The sequence below is a fragment of the Podarcis liolepis genome (genome assembly GCF_965112155.1).
Source record: "Podarcis liolepis genome assembly, chromosome: 16".
NCBI classification, from domain to species: Eukaryota; Metazoa; Chordata; class Lepidosauria; order Squamata; family Lacertidae; genus Podarcis; species Podarcis liolepis.
The window spans coordinates 45,236,309-45,246,888 of NC_139567.1; the positions used below are offsets into that span (position 1 = coordinate 45,236,309).

A 10,580-nucleotide genomic window follows, 5' to 3' on the forward strand; every position below is an offset into this window, starting at 1 on the left:
GCGGGGTAGGAGACAGGCTCGATGGCCCCTCCAACGTCGCCCGAGGGCAGGGGGGGAGCCAGTGCCCGGCCCCCCATTATGATATTGTTTGACTCCTTCCCATTGGCCATGCTGGCCGCAGTGGCAGATGGGAATTGGAGTCCAGCAACCTCTGGAGAGCGTCAGGTTCCCCCTCCGTGCCCTAGAGCTGGCCAGCCTTCTTCCTCCCTCCTCGGTTGTGAGCACACACTGGGACCTTGTGAGCCTGGGGTCCTGTCAGCTTTGAGGACAAGAGGTGCCTGATGGAACTGGGACTCCAGCCTTCTGCTTCCTGTCTCCCTCTGAGGCAGCCTGGTGGGACGGCCACACGCAAGTGGTGGTAATGGGGAGAGGAGGCCTGATGGGGCTGGTCAGCCGACGGAGAGAGCTTTACTTCCCAGCCCTCTTGACTGCTGGAGCAGCTGCCCTCATTCTGTTGCATGCGGGGGGGCGGGGGGGTAGATGCCCCATGCGCAAGCAGACCACAGTCCACTTGTGCAGCGACTTGGTCAGATCCCCAGCCCCCGCAATTCACCTCTCTTCCCACCCCCAGGAGTCACCCCCAGCAGCAGCAGCAGGACCAGGACTCCGGCTTCCATCAACGCGACTCCCGCAAACATCAACCTGGCAGGTGAGTCCCCTCTCCCGCCGCCTCCCCTGCTTTTCCCGCCTGCTCTTGGCGTCTTTGCTCACGGGCTCTGCCTCGCTTCTGCCCCACAGACCTGACCCGAGCGGTGAACGCCCTGCCACAGAACATGACCTCGCAGATGTTCAGCGCCATCGCAGCCGTGACGGGCCAGGGGCAGAACCCCAACGCCACCCCTGCGCAGTGGGCCTCCAGCCAGTACGGCTACGGAGGCAGCGGCGGCGGGAGCAGCGCTTACCACGTAGGTGAACGCAGGAAGAGAGGGGCCGGGTGGGGCAGAGGGCGGGGACTGGGGGGCACCGGGTGGGGCTGCTCTAGACTCGTTCTTCTGGTTTTCGGGGCAGCACGTCCCAGCCAGCGCTCAGGCTCCGGTTAAGGTAAGAATCATAGAGTTGGAAGGGTCCCCAATGGTCAGTAGTCCACACCCCCACACCCCCGGCCTGCTCTTGATTGTTCACACATCTGCCTTCCTTTGGGAAGGACAGTGGCTCAGCAGTACAGCATCTGCCTTGCGTGTGGAAGGTCCCAGATCCCGCCTGGGTTGGGAGACAACCCCTGCCAGTCGGTGTAGGCAGCACTGAGCTAGATGGACCCAAGGTCTGACTTGCTTCCTAGCTGGGCATCTTCTTTTCTCAAAGTGTGGGTATCGCAGCGTCGCCTGCATGCGGTTCCACCGTTTTTCTTCACGTTGCGTTTTCTTCCACTAAACAGAGTAGATGAAAGGGAAATCAGCCGCGGGCAAGTGAGTAGCCCCCACTCTAAAGGAATGTGCTGGGGGGGTAGTATGGGGGAGGCAGGCTGGACGCTGGCAAGGGGGAGAGGACGTGAAGGACGCAGCTAAGCTGCCAGCGAGAAAAGGCTTAGCGGAGGAAGAATTTGCTGAGCCGACAGGCAGGCCGGCAGCGCTTGGCCGGCTGAGCTTGCTAATCACCCGGCAGGCAGGGGCTGTGAGTGGAAGGGCCTCTGGTCCTCCCACTGACCTGGAATTAAGGGCACCTTCCTCCGCTCTCAATCCTGGCACCTCACAAACACTTGGCAGTGCCCTGCGGAGCGCAGTCAGGAGAGGGGGCTGCGTCTCGGGCAGAGGGCTGGGGAAAAGACTTCCTGCCTGAAACTCCCCTGGAGAGATGCTGCCAGTCTGTGTAGACAGGGCTGAGCTAGATGGAGGCAACAGTCTGATTTGGTATAAGGCAGCCTCCTCTTACATCGGCCTTTAAGGCAGAACCATGAGGACCAGGATCTGGTTACATTTTTTGGGAAAGAGCAGCAGCAGCAGCTCAGGAGCAGAGCACCTGCTTCGCGTGCAGAAGGTCCCTGCCTCAATCTATTGTTACTCAGCGTTAACTGCTTTTCATTCTGAATTTTGAATGGCTGAAATGCACACTGGGACCTGCCAGTAAAGGGTGGGTTATAACGATGATGAGGGGCTGGGAATGCCCCCCAACCTGAAGCCTTGCGGCGCTGCTGACTCGGCAGAAGGCAGCCTCCTTTGACCTCCCGTCTCCTGATGGCACACGGACTGGCTGGACGCAGAGGAACGGTGTGGGGAGCCCCCAACAGAAAAAAGCTCAGAGGGAGGAGAGGGAACAGACTGGGAAGAGGAGGTTGAAACGGAAGGGGTAACAGTGGGCAGAAAGAATATTTGACAGAGAGCAGTCCAGACTCAGAGACAGAAGAAGCCGCCAGTGGCCTCCCTCTCCCCCATGGCCTCCCCGAACCAGAACAGGCATGAAGAGGGAGAAGCAGAGGCAGGTGCATTGGCATAGTCTCAGATTGCTTGTGAGGGACCTGGTGGGGGAGGGAGGTTTAGGCAGATGTGGGAAAGCAGGGACTTCTTCCTCAGTCCCCACAACTGCCTCATAGGGGCAAGACCTACTGGAACCAGTTGCTGTGCTCACTAGGCCTGGCCTCCTGAGTCAACTTTGCTTCCTTGAGTTAACATCACTGACGCTGTGTGATTGATTGTTCACCTGCTCCTGACAGCTGGCCGCCTGCACCCAGGACTGTGGCTCCACAAGCTCCTTTCTGATGCTCCCACTCAGCCCTTTTTCGTCATTGGCTAATCTGTACTTTAATCTCTTTGTCTCTCTCTCTCTTGCTCCAGGTCTTCACGACTCCTGCCCAGCAGCCGGTGGCCACCCCACTTCTGACCCCCAGCTACTCCTACACGACCCCCAGCCAGCCCATCACCACCCCCCAGTACCACCAGCTCCAGGCCAGCACCACGCCCCAGTCCACCCAGTCTCAGCCCCAGTCCCAGCCGTCCTCCAGCTCAGCGCAGAGGCAGCAGCCCAAGTGAGTGCTGCAAAAAGGCTCCTTGTTTTATTATTTACTTTAATGACCTTTTCCTCCAAGGAGCTCAAGGCGATGTACATGCTTCTCATTCAGTCCTCACGGCAACCCTGGGAGGCAGGCTAGGCGAAGACCCAGTGAGCTTCATGGTCCTAGTCCAGTGCTCTAACCACTAGGCCACACTGGTTCATGATGGAGAAGTGGGGAGGTTGGAGGGGGAAGGGGGAGAGGGAGAAAATTGGGGTGGGGTGAGACAAGGAGGAAAGGGCAGCACAGTTCGGTCGATCAGTTGGGTTAAAAATATTCTTGATCTTTGGGGAGATTTGTAGAACACCTGGAGAGGGAAGGCTGGATTAAAACAAGCACTTTTTCAAAACCAAAAATTAGAAACAATGGCAGGCCCCTCTTTAGAAGAGACTCCCCCCCCCATGTTGTGTGTGCATTTCAGTCTCTCTCACAGACTCCTCCAAGGCAGCGCTCACCTGCTGCAGCATCTCCAGGTGGGGCTGAGGAGGGACCCTCTGCCTGGAACCTTTGACATAGCTCTGGGGTATGTCTCTAGACCGTAGTCCTGCACCAGGAGCTCCAAAAGCACAGCGCTCTCTGGATCAGCCCAGCGTTTGAAACGCCCATTGTTCTAGGCGCATTTTGCGACAGGGAATTCGTGCGAGTACTTTCTGAGCTCTGAGGAGCAGTACTGCGCCTAAGATTTCAGGTTAAAACTGCAGCCTGGAAGGAAAGGAGGACATTTTTCTGCCTCCCCACTTCCAGCCAGTCTCTGAAGACAGGAGAAGAAGCCCTCTTAAGGGATGGGCATTGGAAGGACTAGGCCGTGTGAAAAATGAGCATAACAGTTTAGCTGCAGTTCATTCATTTTCAGCTTTGCATTCTTGTTGTTTAAAAAAGTGCGCCTAGACATTCTGTTGTTGCTCCCGTAAGTTTGGTTTAAGGTGCCCTTTAGCCTCCAGCTTTCCTCTCTCCTTTTCTAGCACTGGATTGGCCTGTTGTCCTTGACCTTCTTCCTTTCTCCCCCCCTGCCCAGGTCCAGCAGCCACACGGCCATCGACTGGGGCAAGATGGCGGAGCAGTGGCTGCAGGAGAAGGAGGCCGAGCGGAGGAAGCAGAAGCAGCGGCTGACCCCCCGCCCCTCACCCAGCCCCATGATCGAGAGCACGCCCATGTCGGTCGCCGGAGACGCCACCCCGCTGCTAGATGAGATGGACCGGTAGTCCTGCTCCCCTCGCTGCCGCCGGAGACCCCATCCCTCCCTCCCTCCTGCCGGCTGGCCACCTCTCTCGGGGTCTTTGTTTCCTCTGCACTGGACACTCGAGGCATGTGCCAGGGACGCTGGGTAGCGCCCTCCTTGCGGGTTGGAGAGGAGAGGCCCTTGTGTATATACTGGCAGCGGAGGCAGCCTTTCTGCTGGGCGGGGCGCCAGTCCTGACCCGGCCCTCCCGCTGCTCTTCTGCGCTTTGCTCTCGCAGCCGGCGTCAGCCGGTCCTCCCGCCAGCGATGTTCTCTTTTTCCGAAACCGCCCCTGGAGTGCTGGCCAGATCCGGCTGCGTGGAGGAATAAAACCTTTGGGATTGGGGGGGGCAAGGGGTTCCAGGAGAGGGGCTCTGCCAGTGACTGGGTCAGGGTTTGCTCTCTCAGTCTCTCTCTCTCTCTCTGTGTCTGTCTGTCTGTCTCTCCCTCCTTCTTCGCTCGTTGCCTGTATTTGTATGTATGAAAAGGGCTTTGCTTTTGCCCACCCCCCTGGCATGCCAGGGCGAGGGGGGGGGGCGCTCTGTGGCTGGAAGAGAATCCAGCCTCCCTCGCCCATCCGCTGGCTTTTCCTTGGCACACCCTCTCCAGGACAATATTTATTCAGTTGTGTTACTTTTCAAAAAAAAAAGGAGACTGCAGAGTTGAACCTGGGGCGACCGCGGCTTTTGTTTGCGAGCTGCGAAGTACCGGGAGAGTGAGAGTTTTGCGGCAGCCTGAATGCCAAGTAGTGCTCCCCCCTTTACCCACCCCACTGCCCCCCCTCCGCTCAGTCCCAACAGCACCGAGGAATAAATAGTGTTTCTACTGAACCTTTGTGGAGGTTTTCTCTCTCCTTGCTTGCCAGCCAGAGGGCAGAGACTGAGTCTGACTGGACTCCCTTGCACAAAACCCAGGGCCAAAGCGGGGGCAGTGGGGAGGTTGTGTGTGAGGGGCGGGAGGGAATCTGTGGGGTAGGAGGAACTGGCTTGTGGGGGGGGGACTCTGGAGATGCAGGGATTTAAGTGCCTTCCTTTTCTGCCCAGTCTCCTGTGGGGGGGGGCTGGGGACAGCTCACAAAGCCCCCGCAACTGTGCCAGCCCTGCAGGGGTGGACAAAGGCTCTGCCTCAATTCCTGAGTGGCGGATCAGGGCCAGGCCATGTCTGCCATCTCTCTCCTTCCTCCCCAGCCCTTTCCCGTCCCCATGAACCTTGGGCCTGGTCTCTGGAGCTGTTCTGTGCAGCGGGGTGGGGGCACGCTGCTCTTGCCTTGTGCTCCGGAGCCCCCACCAGGTGGAGTCCCTTTGTCGCTTTGTGGCTTGTCCTCTCCACAATGAAATCCTTGCTCTTTGGGGTGGCTGGCTGGCTGCTCCTGGGAAGCCAGGAGGAGTCTTGGCCTCTAAGCACCATCTCTGCCAGAAGCTGTTGGCTCTCCTTTTCACTCTCATATTCTGGCTGACCTCCCCCACCCCACCCCGGTTTTCTCGCTGTGATTTGCACAGCACTGGATGTTGCCACAATTTCCCCCCACCCTGCCCAGCATCCCTAGAATTGCTGCTTTCCATTTTGTTTCTTAAAAGGAACTTTCCCAAGCAATGACTAAAAAGCCCGCTGTCCCACCTCTGCCAGCTGCTCCCCATTCGCCTCTTTGGACGGGGCTGCTCTGGCATCCCTGCCCACTTGGTCTGCCTTGAAGCTGCCCGATTCTGCTCCATCCCTGCGTTTGGGGTGTGAGCCTGGAGCAGTTCCACGGTTCCTGCAGGATCCCTGTTGCCTCATTTGAGGCAGGAAAGGGCACTCGCATCCTTTCAGAAACAGGGCAGGCATCTCTGAGGACGCCACCCCGTCTTCACTCCTGCAGTCTCAACATGTTTGGGCACGGGAGCGGTGAAGCCACTGCTTGGAATTTGGAGAGGTTGCAGGGTACTCTTTCATAGAATCGTCAGGTTGGAAGGGAGCCCCCCCCCCCCTGCAATACAAGGATCACCGCTAAAGGTCAGGAGCCCTGGTGTTGCTGGAGTCCAATCGGCCCCCCCCCAGCCAGCAAGGGATGATGGGAGTTGGAGTCCGGAGGTCTGGTGTTGCTGGAGTCCAATCGGCCCCAGCCAGCAAGGGATGATGGGAGTTGGAGTCCGGAGGTCTCTGCATGACCCCATGCTTTAAACGTCCTCCCAGGGACCTGGAATCTACTTCTCTGGGAGCTTGTTGCAACGACCACCGTCTTGTGACCAGGGGTTGATTTGTGAGGGTCTTTCCTGTGGAGAAGGGGCTGTGTCCCAGAGAAAGATTGTGGGGGTGGTAGAGCCCATTCTGTCTTGCCCAGTGCTTCAGGTCAAAAGAAGACTTGAGATGCGATGCAATCTTCCAAGTTAGGAAGAACTTCCTGACAGTAAGAGCTGCTCGACAGTGGAATTTGCTGCCAAGGAGTGTGGTGGAGTCTCCTGCTTTGGAGGTCTTTAAGCAGAGGCTTGACAACCATATGTCAGGAGTGCTCTGATGGTGTTTCCTGCTTGGCAGGGGGTTGGACTCGATGGCCCTTGTGGTCTCTTCCAACTCTAGGATTCTATGATTCTATGAAGTATCTAAATGACTGTTGTGGAAGATGGAGCCAGCTTGCTTTTGTGATTATTAAATTTGTTGACCACTATCTTGCCCAGGGCAACCCAAAGCAACTTAAAAACAAACAAACAACCCACAACGGTACACTAAAACGGGTGGGTGTGTGGAAATACATTTAAAACCCTCTACTCAAAGGCGCCGTTCTTGTGTTGCCACTCTCCAGACTTCTTGTGGAGGAGGGCCTCTGGTGACAATCACAGCAGGTTGGTTGATATGCGGAGAGGCAGTCCTTGAGGTATAATATTAAAAATATTTTTTTATTTATACCCCGCCCATCTGGTTGAGTTTCTCCAGCCACTCTGGGCGGCTTCCAATTGAGTGTTGAAAACAACACAGCATTAAATATTAAAAACTTCCCTAAACAGGGCTGCCTTCAGATGTCTTTTAAAGAGAAGATAGCTGCTTATTTCCTTCACATCTGAAGGGAGGGCGTTCCACAGGGCGGGCGCCACCACCGAGAAGGCCCTCTGCCTGGTTCCCTGTAACCTCACTTCTCACAATGAGGGAACCGCCAGAAGGCCCTCGGAGCTGGACCTCAGTGTCTGGGCTGAACGATGGGGGTGGTCCTGAGCCGTTTAAGGCTTTATAGGTCAAAACCAGCATTTTGAATCGGGGCCCAGAAACTAATGGGCAGCCAGTGCAGTCAGGCCAGGATCAGTGGTATATGCAATGCTGAATACGGGGTTCTCAAAGAGGCTGTGGTCATTACTACAATTTATTACCCTCCTTTCAGCCAGAGATCCCAGGGTATTAACAGTTCAAAACAACTTGCAATCTCAGAAATAAGGCAAGACCTTAAAAAAAAAAAAGTATGCATCTCAAGTGTCAAAAGCCAGGTTGTAGACTGCAGCCAGCAAAGCTGTAGTCCCAAACATACCAGCTGGGGCAGATGGGAGATGTTGTCTGGCAACATCTGTATGGCACCAGGTTGTTGGAAGCTACCAAGCGGCTGCTTCCCATCTATTTTTGTACTACAACTCCCATCAATCCCAAACATGCAAGTCAAACAGGCTTTCTGCTGCTCTGGAGGGCAGGACCCAAAGTGATGGACTCACATGACAGGGAGGGAGATTCTGACTACACTGGGAAGAACTTTCTGGAGGGAAGTTTCTAAGCAGAGGTTGGCCGGCTATCCATCGCGGATTCTTGAGCTGGATCCCTTCATTGCAGACAGTTGGACTGGATGGCTCTCTGCCCACTCTGCAATCCTATGAAATGCCTTCACAGCATCACAGGTGTGGCTTTGAGAGCTCAGGAAATGTCTAGCAGCAGGCGGCAGCAGCATCATCTGGCCATGTCCTGCTTAATTCCTTCACTCTGCATTCATTTGGGGAGAGGGGATGTTTGTGCTCTTGTTAACTGGCCGGCAGCACGTCCCAACCTACTAGCAGTCTTAAATGGTGCCTGGGTACTGACCATTTTCGAGCACCATGGCTCTGATCCTTGCTAGCGATGCCTTGAAAAGGGTTTGGGGGGTGAGTACCTGGTTGTGCCCTGGAGGAGGATGGCAGGGGAAGGAGTTCAGAACAGCTACCTTTGTCCCTCTGAGAAGGTTCAACCTCCTGGCCACGGTGTCCTGCCTCCCCAAATGGGAGAACCACCCTCTGCTCACCCTAGTTTTAATACCCATGGTTTAAACTGCGGAACTCCCTCCCCCAGGAAGCAGCGACGGCCACCAACCTGGGTGGCTTTAGAAGTTTTATTAGACCATTCCCTGGAGGAGAGGACGATCGGTGGCTCCAACAAGGATCGCTTTACTCTGCCTCCACAAATGGAGCCAGGGATGCTTCTGAATCCCAGTTGCTGAAAGCCACAGGAGGGGAGAGTTGCTCTTGTGGGCATCTGGGTAGCCGCTGGGGGAACAGGAGGCTGAGCTAGATGGGCCTGATCCAGCCGATTCTTACTGTGTTCTCTGTGTGAGCTGACAGGTTCACCCTTTGCCTACGGCAGGAGCCGTATCTGGTAACAGCTTTTGGCAATGGAACAGTCACCTTAGAGAGGTGGAGGAATCCCTTTCCTTGGAGGTTTTTAAGCTGAGGTTGGACGGTCATCTGCAATGGATGCTTTAGTTGAGATTCCTGCATTGCAGGGGGTTGGACTAGATGACCCTGGGGTTCCCTTCCAACTCTACAATACTACATTGGCTCCCAGTACATTTCTGAGCACAATTCAAAGTGTTGGTGCTGACCTTTAGAGCCCTAAACGGCCTCGGTCCAGTATGCCTGAAGGAGCGTCTCCACCCCCATCGTTCTACCCGGACACTGAGGTCCAGCACCGAGGGCCTTCTGGTGGTTCCCTCACTGCGAGAAGCCAAGTTACAGGGGACCAGGCAGAGGGCCTTCTCGGTAGTGGCACCCGCCCTGTGGAACGCCCTCCCTCCAGATGTCAAAGAGAAAAACAACTACCAGACTTTTAGAAGACATCTGAAGGCAGCCCTCTTTAGGGAAGCTTTTAATGTTTGATGTATTGCAGTATTTTAATATTTTGTTGGAAGCTACCCAGAGTGGCTGGAGAAACCCAGCCAGATGGGCGGGGTATAAATAAATTATTATTATTATTATTATTATTATTATTATTATTATTATTATTATTATTGACATGTAATAGGGAGCCTCTGGACTTCAGTGGAGCTCAACTGGAAGTATTTGCCTCCCTGCTCAGAGTGGCTCTTCAGAGGTGGTTGAGAAACCCAGCAAGGTGGGAGAGTGAAGACCAGATAAGCAGGGTGGTGGGAAAAGATGGGGAAAGGCTCAGGCGTATCAGGAAGGGTCCTGGCTTGGTGGTGGGGCCAGACCCCGGGGGTAAGCCCTGCCCGAAACCCTGGAAGGCTTCTGCCAGTCAGGGATGATGGGAGTTGTAGTCCAACAACATCTGGGGACCCACAGGTGGAGAACCACTGGTTTAGACAATGCTGGGGTGAATGGACCAATGACCTGACTCCATGCATGGCAATTTCTTGGATTCCCAATCGAATCACCCCTTTATTCAGACCATGAGGACTGGGGACTTCATTTTGGGCGGGGAGTGCCACAGCTCTGTAGCAGAGTATCTGATTTGCATGCCGAAGGTCCCAGGCTCTGCCCCTGATGGCACCTGCAGTTAAGGCTGGGACAGAGCCCTGCCTGAAACCCTGGAGAGACTCATTGCTGCCAGCAGACAACACTGTGCTGCCAAGGAGGCTTTGGGTGTGAATCCTGCCAACTCTAGGGTTCTGAAATTCTAGATGGAACAAATCTGACTTGCTGGAAGACAGCGTCCTTTGCAACCAGACAAATCTTTGGCCGCAGGTCCCTAGGGAAAGAAGGAAGGCCTGGAAGCAGAGAAACTGTAAATCAAAGGTATAAAAATGCTGGAAATTTGAGAGCATGGGCTTTAAAGGCTGCTCCTGTTGGCAGAATCTCTCTCCTTTCTTGGCTGGGAGCAATAACCTTGATTTCCCCAGTGGCCTTTCATGAAGAAGCCAGAGAATGCGAGGAGTGCTCAGCAGGCAGACCATTCCTACCCAGAGCCTCTCAAGGAAGGGATACCAATTGGCCTCCACCTGTGAGCAGTCAACATCTGGGGAGGCAGACCCCCTCCTGAAGTGTGGGGAAATGAGCCAAAGGTGGGCCCTTCCAACTCTTCGATTCTAAGGGTCCCACCACATCCTGAATGCACTTGGTACTTGGTGCAGGATTCTGCAGCCCGAGAACCATACCTGGGTCACAACACCAAAAAAACCATGTTCTGGTCCTTTAGATTTAGCTAAGGAGAACACAAAGGA

The 10,580-nt window shown here is 55.2% G+C and overlaps 1 protein-coding gene across 3 annotated transcripts in view; it reads left to right on the plus strand.

Moving 5' to 3' along the window:
- SUPT6H (SPT6 homolog, histone chaperone and transcription elongation factor) overlaps positions 1-5,031 on the plus strand; it is a 44,160-nt gene extending 39,129 nt beyond the window's left edge. For all 3 annotated transcript variants that reach the window (XM_083480212.1, XM_083480210.1, XM_083480211.1), the window contains exons 34-37: positions 572-649; positions 739-905; positions 2,769-2,959; positions 3,999-5,031. In XM_083480212.1, coding sequence (XP_083336338.1) covers positions 572-649; positions 739-905; positions 2,769-2,959; positions 3,999-4,185 — 623 coding nt within the window. In that variant the 3' untranslated portion in view covers positions 4,186-5,031. The remainder of the gene's footprint in view (positions 1-571; positions 650-738; positions 906-2,768; positions 2,960-3,998) is intronic.
- The last annotated feature ends 5,549 nt before the right edge of the window (positions 5,032-10,580 follow it).